Source organism: Pocillopora verrucosa, chromosome 6 (assembly GCF_036669915.1).
Source record: "Pocillopora verrucosa isolate sample1 chromosome 6, ASM3666991v2, whole genome shotgun sequence".
Lineage (NCBI taxonomy): Eukaryota > Metazoa > Cnidaria > Anthozoa > Scleractinia > Pocilloporidae > Pocillopora > Pocillopora verrucosa.
Window position 1 is genome coordinate 21,739,821 of NC_089317.1, and position 15,429 is coordinate 21,755,249.

The 15,429-nt window shown below is 39.5% G+C and overlaps 1 protein-coding gene across 1 annotated transcript; it reads left to right on the forward strand.

The window, feature by feature from the left end:
* Positions 1-62: 62 nt before the first annotated feature.
* On the forward strand, positions 63-15,317 carry LOC131776328 (roundabout homolog 2). The gene is made up of 18 exons (XM_059092492.2): positions 63-266; positions 838-906; positions 1,706-1,981; positions 2,544-2,825; positions 3,245-3,520; positions 3,631-3,915; positions 4,427-4,672; positions 5,145-5,414; positions 6,351-6,635; positions 7,258-7,506; positions 8,317-8,574; positions 8,859-9,143; positions 10,092-10,409; positions 10,609-10,679; positions 11,000-11,213; positions 11,347-11,493; positions 11,739-11,793; positions 12,169-15,317. The coding sequence occupies exons 2-18, from the start codon at positions 852-854 to the stop codon at positions 13,640-13,642; spliced, it is 5,046 nt and encodes a 1,681-aa protein (XP_058948475.2). The 5' UTR covers positions 63-266; positions 838-851; the 3' UTR covers positions 13,643-15,317.
* The last annotated feature ends 112 nt before the right edge of the window (positions 15,318-15,429 follow it).

Consider the following 15,429-nt stretch of genomic DNA (forward strand, 5'->3'; position numbering starts at 1 on the left):
TGTGTGACCTGGTCAGGCGAAAGGGACTGGTGCGGTCTTAGTTACAAAATGGCCGAAGTAAATGATGCATTCCTGTGAACCGCGTCTTGTTTCGCTTGTTGCCTGGAGGCTTAGATCGGGAGGTAGTCTGTCCTAAATTGCGAACCAGGCTCACGAATGAATTCCAAATAGAGGGTTATTGTAATTTGTCAGAAAATTTATCCCGTAAGTTTGTTGCAAATCAAGCAAAGCAAGCACCCATGGTTCGAAGCTGAGTAGCGACGTGGGTAAGCTCTGTAGAATTCATTACAATGTGATCATGTTCATTAATCTTTAGCACCATCGTCCCTTGCTGTGATCTGTGGAGGCTTCGCTTCTAATATGAATTGTTCTGTTTCAAAAAAATACAGTTCTGCTCTTAATTTGAAAGATGTTTTATTTGTGACAAGTAGTAATGACTAACAAATAAAATAAGAAGTAAGTGTAAACAGTTCTCGAACTAATGATCATAAGATCGTGCAGCTGTCATTGGGACACTATGCCTATACTTTCTTTCACTGTTTGCATTCTAAGAGAGGTAGCTGTACTGTGGAGAAGTAACGCAAGAAGAAGACACGCGAAAGTAGCATTTTAACTTTTTAAAGTTGACGAACCTGAGAACAACAAACTTGCAAGGGCCAGTTCCGACCATGAGCTTGAAGTATTTTTTTTTTATTTTTACTATTTACTCTCTTCCTCATAGAAACTTTCATGTCTTCTCTGGAGAAATATCAGATGTCTGTTAACTATAACTCTCAAATATTTAAACGGCGTTGCTTTGTAATGTTTTATTTTGTTTTTTGATACTGTACCCAATAGCTATCAACGAGGAAATGTGGCCAGCTGTCGTTGTTTTCCTTATTTTAATGAACATACCATTATGTGCAGGTGAGTCGTAGCATGTATCACTAGTGAGCATGGTACCCTTTGATATTATAATCAAACAAAAAAATAGGCTTGTCTTGATGAATGCAAAATTCTTTCTTTCTCTCTACTGTACCATTTATGCATCTCCTTGGTAAATAAATTTCATTCGTAAATTCCTTCATTCAGGTGGGGGAAACTTAGGTTAGACTTCTTAAAAGGACCTCATCCATGTTGCACCCTTCCCCCCCCTTCCCACCCCCTGTATTTAGAAGACCATGAAAACAGCAGGTGGATAGGTTTGGGACATTTGTTGAGTATTAACCCAGTCTTTAACCCCCATGATTGACCAAGATAGAATTTCTCCTTACAATATCAAACAGGCAAGTTACTGGAATACAGAAAAATATAAATTAGGGGAAAGTTAGCTGATCTGAAACCAAATTCTCACAAAGACATCGTAATAATTGTGAGGAAAACAATTAGGAGAATTACTAAATGAGATCTTGGGAGTGAAAAGGTTTATCATTTCCCTGAGCCACAAGATATCAATTTATGGAGAGAAATTGGTTTTGTGTATTCAGTGTACTTTATAATAATCAGTAAAGGAAATATATGGAAGATAATTATTTTAAATACAGGTACTCTGGCATTTTGAAAATAGGAATAGTGAAGTGGCTTCTCATGCTTACCAGTACTCCAAGGTCACCAGATCTACTACAAGTCATTTCAAAGGCTATTCTTTGAAAACATAATTATTTCTAGAATTAAGTTATTTAAAATTTTTTCAAGAAAGTAACTTTGTTAAACTTTATTAATACAGATGCTGTGCCCAACTTCTTGAAGGAACCTACTTCCCAATCAGTCCTCAAAGGGAGCGCAGTCAATTTTGAATGCCAAATAAATGTTGCACAACCCATTTACAACTGGCTGAAAGATGGCAGTAACATCAGTAAAGGCAACATCTTCCCTTCTGGCTTAGCAACGTTATTGAAGATTGATAACCTAGAGTTTTCTGATTCTGGGAATTATTCCTGTGTAGCTACTGATAAACAGTCAGGAGAGACAGTTACAAAATCAGCGACCTTAACTGTGCAAGGTATAGCACATTTTTGTTATGAAATCCTCAGCTCTTAAAACCCTTTAACTCCAGTGAGTGACCAAGACAGAATTTCTCCTCAGAATATCAAAACAATATCAACCAGATAAGTGATGAGAATAAAGAAAAATATCAATTTGGGGATAATTAGTTGATCTAAGACTAAATTCTCTGAACTAACATAATAAGAATTGTATGGTCGACAGTAAGGAGAATGACAAATTTGATCTGGGAGTTAAAGAGTTTATATCTAGATTGTACTTCTCCCTTCCAGCTTTTAGACATTTCTTTGCTACTTGCAAAGGAGAAGATTGTGTTCTATCAAGATAACACTCTCTTCCTGATAGTTTTGTCTATTCTCATTACTCCTTTGCTGGAGATTGTCCTGATTTTGCAAGTAGAAGATGCATTTTAATCACCTCTGGAAGTTAAATGGTCAATTAAGAGAATTAGATTTAGTTTAATTATTACTTCTGTTTCGGTCTTTTGACACCAATAATCATAAAGTTCTCTAAACCTTGTCTAAAAATTGTGACCAACTAATTCTTGATTACTGTTCTAGGTGTCCCATCAGTAAGTATTTCTAAAACACCTTCATCATCAGCAACATATGTTGGGCAATCTGCCTTGTTTCACTGTGAAGTTGTTGGATATCCAAAACCTGTTTTAAATTGGAAAAATAGTAGTGATGCCATCATTTCTAGCGGTGGACGATTTGAGGTTTTCAGCAATGGATCATTGAGGATTAATAATTTAGTCAAGAGTGATGATGGTAGCTTGTTCAGCTGTAAAGCTCACAACTCATTTGGCTCAACATCTGCAAGTACAACCCTGATTGTAAATGGTATGTAATTTTACATACCGGTAATTAAGCAAACTGAAACACACAATGATCTCCCTATTTTCAGGGTACAAAATTACATTCTATATCTCTTTTATGTACATAAGAATATTTGTGTTGATATATCAGTCAAATGATGTCCAAATGGTTCAGCTTCTTCCTGGTAATGTCTTTTTTAAATATATATCTTTTGAAAAACAAAAAGTTTGAATTCCCTCTGTAAGTAATCAGTCAGATGTCTGCAAGTCCCTTTAATTACTGATGTTCTAACATCTTGACCAATAATTGGCCAGAAAATCTTTCACTCTAAAGCAATAAAGGTTGGACTGCTAAATACCTTCTGTGATATTTTCTAACTGTTTTGTTTAAGCATCTCTTTAGCTCATCACATGAATATTTTTGGACTTAATTTGTTTTTTAAGACCTGCCCATCCCTCCATCATTTACAACAAGACCAGGCAACAAAACTGCTAGTGAAGGAGACAGAGTCACATTTTACTGTAGTGCTAATGGTATTCCTCCTCCAAGTATCACATGGAGCAAATTATATGGGAACATTACAGCTGATCGGAGGCAAGAACCCTCTCCTGGTGCCTTAAGGATTGTCAATCTTCAGCATGTGGATGATGGTGTCTATGTCTGTACAGCAAAGAATTCTGAAGGGAATGTCACAGCTTTGGCATTTCTACGTATCCGAGGTAATTATTTAATGCATGTATATGCGAGATTACATTAAAAATTATTCTTCATGTTCTAACTGCAACATTTCATTCACTTAACTCATCGCCCATACTTTTCTTCTTCTAAGGTTATCCTCGTATAACAAGGACGCCTTCAAACAAAGTGGTTGAAGAACACTCACCTGTCCAATTTACCTGTTTAATTGAGGGAAACCCAACCCCTCATGTGGAATGGACCACACCCAATGGCTCCATATTTACTCTGCAGTCTCCACACTTGGGCACCATAAAAGTCCTTTCAAACAATTCTCTTAGTATCTCCATGGTATCAGAAACTGATGGTGGAACATATACTTGCAAGGCTGTGAATGATGTTGGAGAAAGGTCTGCCTCTGCAACCTTAAAAGTTTTGAGTGAGTCAAGCAAGTTATTTAATACTTTTATATAATTATAATTAATTTTTGTAAGGTTGGAGTTAAAAAGAAATCAATCGTTATCAGTTGTAATGAGGTTACTGAAAGGTCAATCAGTTGCAGTTATCATATGATATTTGATTAGATTCTTGTGTAGCCTGTGCAGTCCCCTTCCCCATCCCCTTCCCCTTCCCAACTTTTTAGAGGGGAGAGGCAGCTGTACCCTTTCTTGTTTTCGGGCTATGAGTCCTTTTCAATCTAAACAGTGTAGCTAAGAGCCTGCAAGACAACCCCCTAGGGCTAGTGCACCCCCTAGGCATTCCAGGACCTGCAAAACTCCAGCTGTTAGTACATCCCCCAGGGGGAGGTGTAGCAATATGCCTGGTATTTTTGCGTTTTAGAAACTGGGTTAAAGTTAAGCAACAATGAACCATGAGGTGTAGGCTCACTAGACTGATTGTACTGTTAGTAATTCCATTATTCATTTGTCTCATTTTGTTATATGTGTCAGCTCCTCCAAGATTTCTTGTGCCCATGGCAAACAGGACACAGAATATTAACACTCAACTTGTGGTGGAATGCGGAGCTTATGCCATGCCCACTCCTGAGTATCAGTGGATATTTAATGACACAATTATCACAGCAAATCGCCACCTGAATTTGAGTTCTTTGTCTCTTGGTGATCAAGGGTTCTACACTTGTGTTGCAAACAACTCATTTGGATCAGTTTCTGGTAAATTCTACCTAGCAATTCAAGGTAAATCATTCAGTGAGAGATTATTTCTTTTTATGTTAATAAGTAAGGAAAATTTTCTTAACACACTACTATGTATAAACTTCTTATCTTATTCCTCAAGTCTGCTTGTAATGTTTTTCATCTTGAGGAATTAATGTGTTATGATTGTTGTCTTTCTCTTTCTTGTAACTGTATATTAGAAGGTAATTGTTTATATCATATTATATCTATGTTAAACCATACAATTTCTAGTTTTATTTTTTCTTGCAGTAAGTTGTCTTGCTGATTAGTCATTATTTTATATGTATTTGTACTGCTGTGAAGGCTGTAAGTTAGATAACTCATTGGATTAATTATGTTACCTTAGTAAAATAAAGAATATTGTATTGTATGTGTATGTTCAGTTTCCTATTGAGGAAATTAAATTTTAAGACACCAATTTTTTTAAGAAGGGTCAATTCTGCAACTCATTTCATCTGTTCTTCATCTGCAGTGCCACCAAACTTTGTAATGTCTCCAATAAATCAAACCATTCCTAAGGGAAAAACAGCCATATTTTCATGCCAGGCTACAGGAATTCCTGCTCCTTCCATCAAATGGTACAAGTCACAAAACCTTATCACCAATGATGTGCGCTTCACTGTTTTATCAAATGGAACACTTGTGGTCAAAAGTGTATCTGAACAAGACAGTGGTTGGTTCACCTGCCGTGCAACAAATGACGCAGGAACAAGTGAAAAAAGAGTATACCTTTTAGTGGCTGGTATTAAAAAACTGCATTTAGTGGTTACATTATTGTTTGAATAGCTGATAGTGTTTTTAAATGCAATGAGAGTCAACCAATGAACTGTAAGGTTTGAGTCATTGTACATTTCCCTGTAAATTAGTTAACTCTTCACTCTCAAGATTTCATTTGTAATTCTCCTTACTGTCTGCCATATAATTCTTATGATTTAAATATGGAGAATTTGGTATCAGATCACCTGATAATCCCCTAATTGATATTTATCTTTATTATCATCACTTGTCTGCTTGATATTGTATTGGAATTGTAAGGAGAAATTATTTCTTTGTCAGTTATGGAAGTTAAAAGGTTGACAAAATTTGTCAGGTATTTCAAGATAGCTTGGCAGCAGGCCTTCCTAATAGCGCTGCAGGGTGCATATTTCTCTGCCTGCTAGAAGATTTGAGACAAGGTGGAGAGAGGTTTGTTGGGGGTCTGACACTATAACCCTTTAACTCCCAAGATCTCATCAATAATTCTCCTTACTGTCTGCTAAACGGTTCTCATTATGTTAGTTTGGAGAATTTGATATCAGATCAATTAGTAATCCCTTAATTTTCATTTTTCTTCATTCTCATCACTTGTCTGCACGATATTGTATAGATATAGTAAGGAGAAATTCTGTCTTGGTCACTCACAGGAGTTGAAGGGTTCAAAGCTAGACTCCTTGCTCCCCACTGGATCGCCTTGCTCAAGGCTTCATACTTTCGTTTTGGCAAATAATCACTGGTGCCAATAGATAGAGAGAACACAAAAGTGTATATTTTTAAGTGATGTTTCATGTAACCACATTTTGTTCCCCAACTTATCACCCCTATTTCAGTCTAAAAATCTAAAACCAGCCTTGATATTGTTCTAAATGGCGGACGAGAGAAAGCATAGATAGATTGTGATTTTCTCTCCTTCATGTTTCAGACCCTCCTGTGTTCACCATCGTTCCGAGTAATGTCACGGTCGATGAACGGAGCAGTGCAACTATGTCATGCCGCGCCCGTGGCCCTGATGAGCCTGTTGTTACCTGGATGCTTGAGAAAACCGGTGGAACCATAACAAATATTGTTCCCAGTGCCACTGTACAGATTCATTCCAATGGAGATCTAACATATTCCAGCGTCACATTGCAGAATGGAGGCCTGCACATTTGCAAAGCTTGCAACACTGCTGGGTGTGCGAGTGCCAAGGCCTACTTAGATGTCTTATGTAAGTCAACTCAAGTAGTTTATTTGTAGAAAGATATTGATATTTTTACCCGCGGGAACTTCACCTTTGGGTTATGCGGTCCTGTGCTCAACTCCCCCACTTGCGGGGGAGGGGAATTCTGGGTAATAGGCTCATGGGGATGTGCTGCTAGATGAGATCGCATTTTCACCACAGGATTGACTTTAATGGACTTGGATTTTCTGTGGAATTACCAGAATGGGGTCGTTCGTTTTCGGGATTTTAAAGATAAGAAAATTCTGTTAAGTTTGGATTTATAAAATTGGAAGATTCGCAGTTAAAAAGTTGTTAATGTGTCCGCAAAAATGACCAAGATGGGGATCTGTAATTGGCCAAAGAATCGACTATACTGGGGTAGGGGTTTTAAGAGGCCAGCAGCCCTACTCAGCAAAAAATTGACTCAAGTACCCCCTCTCCCGGGGGGGGGGGTTCTCGCTGGTGAACTAGGTCATGTAGTCGTTACTCCAGGCCCGGACTGAAGTGACTTTGTGGTTTGGTTTAGGACGAGACGTGTTCCTCTTCATTAGAAGTACAAGTAGGTGCAACCTTCACCGGCTTGTCATTGATATCTCCAATTTCCATTTTATTTTTCTTACAAATCTAGTTGCCCCACGATTCATTGTCCCACCCAACACCGTGTATGCTCTTAAAGGCCAAACTGCCATTTTGGAATGCAAGCCGGAATCCAATCCCCCAGCGACCATAACCTGGCTTCGAAATGGCGAAAGCCTTGCTGGGACTGGAAACCAGTACCGTGTTAATAATGTAGAGCCAGAGGATGAAGGGTCATACACTTGCAAGGCGAGGAACAGCAGAGGCTCAACACAGCAAGTAGTTGACGTGAAGATCGGAGGTAAACTAGGTTTCGATATTTATTGTACACTCGAATATTTGGGAATGAAAAGGCCAAAAGGGAATTATGTACACTGATTGCAACTCGATTAAGGCATTCTGAGTCCTCATCACTGAAATATACTCATCAGGCCCTAGTGGTTCTAAGAGCGGATAGCGCTATACAACGGATAAATTGCTATCTAGCGGACAAGTGGCAATCAAAAGTACTGCGCTATCCCGGATAGAGAGTTATCCAATGAATAGTGATAACATGCACGCAATCTGTGACTGCCGTAAAACTTACATGTAGATCTCAGTGATTACAACGGTCGTGAGAATAAAGGAAATCAGACGTGTGACAAGGAGCCAACAGTGGTTCAAAATGGAACTAGCAAGCAATGTTGGGAAACGCAGCAAAGTGTCGCATCTGATTGGTCGAGAGAGTGGCGTGATGGTTTCTTTACACCAATCCAATCACATGAGCAATTCTGCCGCGGATTGCTATTGAGTTTCCTTTGAAAATTGCTTAAGAGCGCTTTCAGATCGAGGTTCTTAAAACTAAACCGGGAAAAATGACTTTGGCCAATCATACCAAGGAAAAAAGTCACTTTGAGCCGATGAGAAATCGATGTGAATGTAACAAAGCAGACTTCTGCTCAAGAAGAGCATGCACTCATGACCATGTCGTGGTTGATTCTAGTTTTGCTCCTGATTGGTTAAATAGGGGCTGGCACGAGTTTTCTTGACCAACCACAGAACTTCAAGTAAATCCAATGGTGTCCAAAGAGTTAACTTTCGATGCTCATTGAAATTGCCTTAAAATTCACAGCCAAAGCCGAGATTATAGACTTCCAAAAGACTCCATCACAGAACAGCAAAACGATCATGAAGTGTGAAGTGGAAGGAAGCCCTCGTCCTCAGGTGACCTGGTACCTACAGGGTTCTAAGTTACCAGATTTTCAAAAGTTCCCGGATTACACCGTCAATGCTAATGAAGAGTTGATCACTCCTGGTGTATCTCTTGTCAATAACTCCTTTTTGTGTAACTGCACTAATCCTCTGGATACAGTGGCGAGGTTTGCAAGAGGTAAGCTTTCACGAACTTTTCAACATATTTAGAATTAATGAATAGCACTCTCTCGGGAAAGTTTCATTTTAGAATTTATGTGGATCAGTGCAGACCTAGGCGCGATTTCCACTATTTTCTCGAGTCCAGTCTCCGATCCTCCCAAGAATGAACTTCATAGAGTAAGCGCAGGCTCGTGCTCCGAACAGCGGCTGTTCGAGCTTGGTGCAGACCGAAAGTTCCTGAAACGACGGGAATACGATGATTTAGACGGAGCCCTTATTTGGATGTGCTTTTCGTTTCAGTCCCCAGACCTCCTTTTCAACCTTCAGTCACAAGTATCATGGAGACATCCTTAGAAATGACTTGGACCCAGTCTGACCCTTTGGATCTCGTTCTTCAGTATATGGTGCAGATGAAGACTGTAGTAGGAGACTGGGAACAAGTAAACGACACGATAAAAGGAAGTTCGGTTCGTGTGAACAACTTACAAGCGTTTACAGTTTACAGTTTTAGAGTGAAGGCAAAGAATGGACTGGGCAGTAGTCAATACAGCCAGCCATCGCAAAATGTGACAACTCTGGAGGGAGGTATGAGGAGGAGTTTACCTGACATAATTTGTCCCTCATTAAACACTGAGAAATAAGGGGTCGAAAACGCGAGAATTCGACACCAAGAAATCTCTCTAAAAAACCTTCTTAACCCTTTAACTCCCATGAGTGATCAAGACAGAATTCCTCCTTACAATATCAATACGATATCAAGCAGACAAGTGATGAGAATAAAGAAAAATATTAATTAGGGGATTATTAGTTGAACAAATACCAAATTCTCCAAACTAGCATCACAAGAAGTATATGGCAGACAGTAAGGAGAATTTCTAATGAGATCTTGGGAGTTAAAGGGTTAAGGGTAACACTAGATATAATTTGCATTGATTTCCACTTCAGGGACCAAGCGTTTGAACTTTCGTTGTTTATAACCGTTGTTATATGTATGCTCTTGATTTGGGGGAGAAGAGGGCTGTTTTGATATAGCACCGTTGGATTGAAGTCTTTCCCAGTCCCTTCGGTTTCCTTTCTTGGCAGCTTCAGGACCTTCTCTTTCTCTTCAAACAACTTTACCGATTTCAATCACCCATGACTGGGATAAATTAGTGATAATACAAACTTTTTTGCCGCAAAATACGAAACGGAGAAATAGCTGAAGGATTTTTACAAAGCCAAAATCTCCATGTGCAGTTATAAAAGGTCAATAGGTCAGAGACTTGTGCGGAAAATGGTCATTCTGACTTGAAAAAAATTAATAAAGGGGTAAGTTTCTAAAGAAACTGTGGTGCTGCGTCGGTGGGAGAGTATAGCAGGTAATTTAGTGTTAACAACTGGGTTGAAAACGTAAATTAGCCGTAAATCGCTCTGACGAAGGGCTAACGCTCGAAACGTCAACCTTTTTTACCCTTTACGGTGGCTAATTTACGTTTTCAACCCAGTTGTTAACACTAAATTACTTGAAAAAAATTACTTTCGTTTTGCTTTCAGCTCCATCAACCCCGAAGGATTTGAAAATGACTGTAGAAAACGCGACTGTTGTTTATGTTTCGTGGGTAAAACCTGAAAATTTAAATGGATATCTTAGCACCATTTTGTACAGAATCAGCTACGGACCTCAGAATGGGAACAATTCTCAGGATGTTTTCGTCCAACACAATATTGTAAGGAGCCCACAAAATTTCACGTTACGAGAGCTGGCTGCCGATACCGTTTACATGGTCAGGGTATACGCTGGAAGAAGAAGGAAAGATGGAATAGAAAGGTGGAGTAGAGCTGTTTCAAAACAAATAACAACCATGCAGCTAGGTAAGAACTTTAGTTGTACAGTAAATGGTTGCAATTCTAAAGAAAGAATTCCCATTAGATATTTTTATATCTAATACATATAATTTTCCGAATTACGAGAAGTGCTAACTCTTAGGAGCATTTTTTATATTTGAATTCTGGGCCTCCTTAATAACAAGAGACTCTTTTGATAACAAGATGTTTTCTGTTCCGTTTTCAGTTCCCCTTACACCCCCTGTGGATTTAATTGTACAGTCAAATGGAGCTTATCAGCTTATGGTTAAATGGAAGGTACAGGAGAGAATTGTTTTAGCTTCTGGTTACACAGTGTTTTGTAGCTTGCAATACTATCTCGTGCCATCACTTGCAATGTTAGTCATATTGCTCCTGGCTGCTGATCAATTGATCGGCTTTGACCTTAGTTATCGTGCTTTTTCACACTTTTAAACTTAGAATTTACTATGAACGAGTGAGTAACTTTTTGTTAAGCATGAATGCAGTATCCTTGATAGAATTAAAGAAACGTAGAGTCAGAAATTGTACATTATTTTGCAATTGTCTCCTAAGTAAACCTATACCTTTTTCTCACATGTTTTTTTGTTTATTTCCAGCTTCCTTCATATTCAATATCTGGTTACCGTGTATGGTACAAAGAGTTAGAGGGTGCGGTGTTTGATGGGAAAGTAGTTATTCCCCGGATGTCGGACACTGTTTACCTTATAACAGGTCTGGTACCAGACACCAAATATGAAGTGAAGGCCCGGATGTACAGTAACACAGGGAATGGTCCTTTCTCGGAACTATTCGTCGTCAAGACTGATACTGGTGAGTTAAAGACACCTTTCATCGTGCGATAGTTTAGGTGACGATTTTTTTTTCAGATTTCGTCATTGTTATTAGCATTATCACTGTTGTTATCATTATCATTACTACTATTATTTATGTTATTTTTATTCAGATAAGTTTGCTGTGACGTCAGGGCAAAGTGATGGGACCCAGTCCTCTGGATTAAAAGTCGCAGTCGTCTGTCTCGTGCTCGGTGTTCTCCTTTTGCTCATCATCATCGCTTTTGTTTGTCTCAAGCGAAGACAAGCCAAGCGCTCTCGTAAGTAACACCACTCAGGAAGTTCTTCTTAATTTTAAAAACCCACGTGTTATTTGTCCCAAGTCTGTAATCGTCGCGGTCAAATCTTCTTGGTAGCTTGGAGACCAGTGTTGTGGACGAGTGAAGACTAATGCTAAGTTCCCAGCGTCCAACTTGACTTGTGCATACTGTTTTTATGTAAATAAGTATCTACAAGAGCTTGCGTAGTTTCCACTGAATGATTGATGGTGATCTTTTCTTTCCAGGGCAAAGTTTTCATATCAGTAATCGTGAAGACCCTTCTCTCAAGTACATTTTCCAGTAAGTGTCGGGAGTTTACTAACGGTTTGTTTTTCTATACATTTCCCATCCCAAAATATTTAATTTATTTGAAAGTTTTTCCCTGTTTTCTTTCAGTATTTCTTTCTTTCTGTTTTTCTGTATTTCTGCCTTTCTTTCCTTTTTTTCTTTCCTTCATTCTTTCTTTCTTTCTTTTTGTCGTTTTTTTTCTTTCCGTCTGTCTTCCTTGCTTTCTTTTTTTTTCAGTAGGGTAGCGTAGTAGTAGGGGGGGGGGGGGACAATCTAACAGCAGAATCTTTGTAGCATTCGTTGGCAGGCCAGGTTGATTTATTGTCACATGTACCTGGACCTTCGTCGGCCACGCCCTTCCTCACATTCTTTGGGTTTTCTTCTTAGCAATCGGAGGACGGGGAGCACCTCACAAGTGTCCTCAAGTGGCGATAGTGAGGGAAGTGTGGAAGGTCAGTACAACTTTGCGCCTGCAGATGACGAAATCGACGTTGGCATGTTCGTAGGTGATAGAAATTCTACGAGTTTTAGTCAAGATCTTGGATTGCGATACCTCGATTCAGCGACTTCGACCTCGTACTCAGAGAGAAACGTGGATGACGTTGTACGCCTCGAGGAATACAAGCCGAGGCGTAGTCCCATTGTCTCTCGTGGAAACTCGGTATATGACGAGGTAATACCAAGTGACAGTAAAGGAAAAGACGATAGATACCTTAAACCGAATAATACGACGAAAAGTGAAGGCCTTGTCGATTCTGCCGGGGTAGATAATAGTGCCTTCTCACTCTCTGACTTTGTTGAAAATGAAGCTCCTCCTAACTGGAGACCTGTACCTCCGCCTATCGATAGAAACCAGTCGCCGGTTTATGCGCAGGTGATTAAAGGCCGAAAGACTAATCCGGAAAATTCCGTTCAGGGCCCAGACGAGTCGGCTAAGAATGAGCCCATGGTGAGTAGTCCTAACGACCAGGCTACCTTTACAAAGGACTCTGCTGAAAGTCTTGAAAACAGACCTGTGAATAACAAGTCTGATTCGGAGGTTACATCTGATGACGATGATGAACTGGATAGGCCTCCGCCACCTCCTCGCCCGAGCCAAGTGGACGATGAGTGGGTGCCACCTCTTCCTCCTGAGATTATGGCGCTCCCTGGGAGAAGGAATCATTTTGCATCCTGGGCGTGCGAGGACGCTGATGGTGCAAAAAAGACTAATCCGGAAAATTCCGTTCAGGGCCCAGACGAGTCGGCTAAGAATGAGCCCACGGTGAGTAGTCCTAACGACCAGGCTACCTTTACAAAGGACTCCGCTGAAAGTCTTGAAAACAGACCTGTGAATAACAAGCCTGATTTGGAGGTTACATCTGATGACGATGATGAACTGGATAGGCTTCCGCCACCTCCTCGCCCGAGCCAAGTGGACGATGAGTGGGTGCCACCTCTTCCTCCTGAGATTATGGCGCTCCCTGGGAGAAGGAATCATTTTGCATCCTGGGCGTGCGAGGACGCTGATGGTGCAAAAAAGACTAATCCGGAAAATTCCGTTCAGGGCCCAGACGAGTCGGCTAAGAATGAGCCCACGGTGAGTAGTCCTAACGACCAGGCTACCTTTACAAAGGACTCCGCTGAAAGTCTTGAAAACAGACCTGTGAATAACAAGCCTGATTTGGAGGTTACATCTGATGACGATGATGAACTGGATAGGCTTCCGCCACCTCCTCGCCCGAGCCAAGTGGATGATGAGTGGGTGCGACCTCTTCCTCCTGAGATTATGGCGCTCCCTGGGAGAAGGAATCGTTTTGCATCCTGGGCGTGCGAGGATGCTGATGGTGCAAGTGATTTTGACGATTTGACGAAAATATGAATACCAACTTATGATCAAAAACAAATCACAAATATGAGATTTTTTCCTTGGAAAGCATTCGATTTTATTTCGAATTCATCGCGCAAACTTAGTGGGCGGCTGTGTGAGAAAAAAAATGGTCAGACGTTCGGACACTTGTCGCATCATTTGAATGTTTTTCTTTTTTACCTCTTGACCTTTAACTATCAAAATAGTGCACATAAAACAGAAAATACTTTTTACTTTGTAAAAGTTTTTTTTACCCTTCCTCAAAAAATTCACGAGGTAACCATAAGAGTTTATCTTTCGTGGTTAGAAGTGTTTCGTTGGTCATTTTCTCATAGCAAGTTACCTGAATGTTCCGTGTTGTGAAACATAGAAAACAAACAAACAAACAAACAAACAAAAACACTAACGTAAGCTCGCTAGGAAGCATGGTGTTCTGGACGTAAGTGTTGTCTTCAAAAAATCCGCCTCGGAAATTCCAAGAAGGCCATGCTTAATATTCAGCGCTATCCGGAATGCGTGTATAGTTATTTTGTTCCCAAATTTTCAAAGTTTATTTTTGTCAGTAACATTTTTTTTATTCGGTGTCACTTTTTTTTACTGTCATTGTGCATGTACACATATCGAAACGTAACGTCTGGTCGACATTCTGTTAGAATTAGTGGCATTTCATTTGTGACAAATTTTATGGAGGTAAGGTACAAAAAATCAAATGTTGAATGCTACAAAAGGTTAACTACTCTTGGATGGCTGACGCAGCCTTATATTCCAATTAACCCTTTAACCTCTAAGGGGACTGGTATCTAATTTCTCGTTTCAAGATCCCCCCCTGAATAAAACATTAAGGTCATGAGAATAAGGGAAATGATCAATAACTAAAGAAGCTCTTGATTGTTCAACAAATTCTCCTTTTCAGAAACTAAAGAGATGTACAGAGATAGTATGGAGAATATGCATACTGATGTTAGGGTGTAAAGGGTTTACAGATAGATTCCATATTGCCGTGCGTCTGTTTAGTAACAGATCACAGATGACGTTAACCCTGTAACTCCCACGAGTGACTAAGACAGAATTTCTCCTCACAGTATCCATACAATATCAAGCAGACAAGTGATGAGAATAGAGAGAAATATCAATTGGGGATTAAAAGTTGATCCAATAACAAATTCTCAGAACCAAAATCATAGGAGTTGTATGGAAGTTATTTAGGAGAATTACTAGAGAGATCTTGGGAGTGAAAGGGTTAAAATGTGGTAAGAACATGGCAACGTAAAGGAGGAGCAGTCGAGTATGTCATTGATGTTATGATGTTAGTATGCCACATTTTGGCGTCTTTGTGATCTATTGCTGAACACACCCACGGCAACATGGAGCCTATTTGTGTTATCTGATAAAAAAGCAAAATTTTGTTAATGGTGAAGTGATCTATGTGTCTGTCTCCAATAGATCATTATTTAGAACCAGTTAAGAACCTTGTAGGATTCAGCTTATCATATAAAATAATATAGTTTACATAACAATAAATTCAATTTAAATTCAATCAGAAAAATTGATATTTTGACTTAAGTTAATAATTTAAATCAAGCGTTCGTCGAACAATTGGGGAGAGGTGTGTTTCCCTTGTTGTAATCAGGAAGACTGTAATTTATTTTAGCTCACTTAATTTTACAATTAAAGTAAAGTCAAAGTATATGCTTTGAAGTCCATCTCAGTTGTATTCATAATGGTGGGAAATGCTATGATTTTGCAACACTTTTCGATTCTATGTCGTAGAGTTAATACCAAAGTCTGAAGTGCAGATC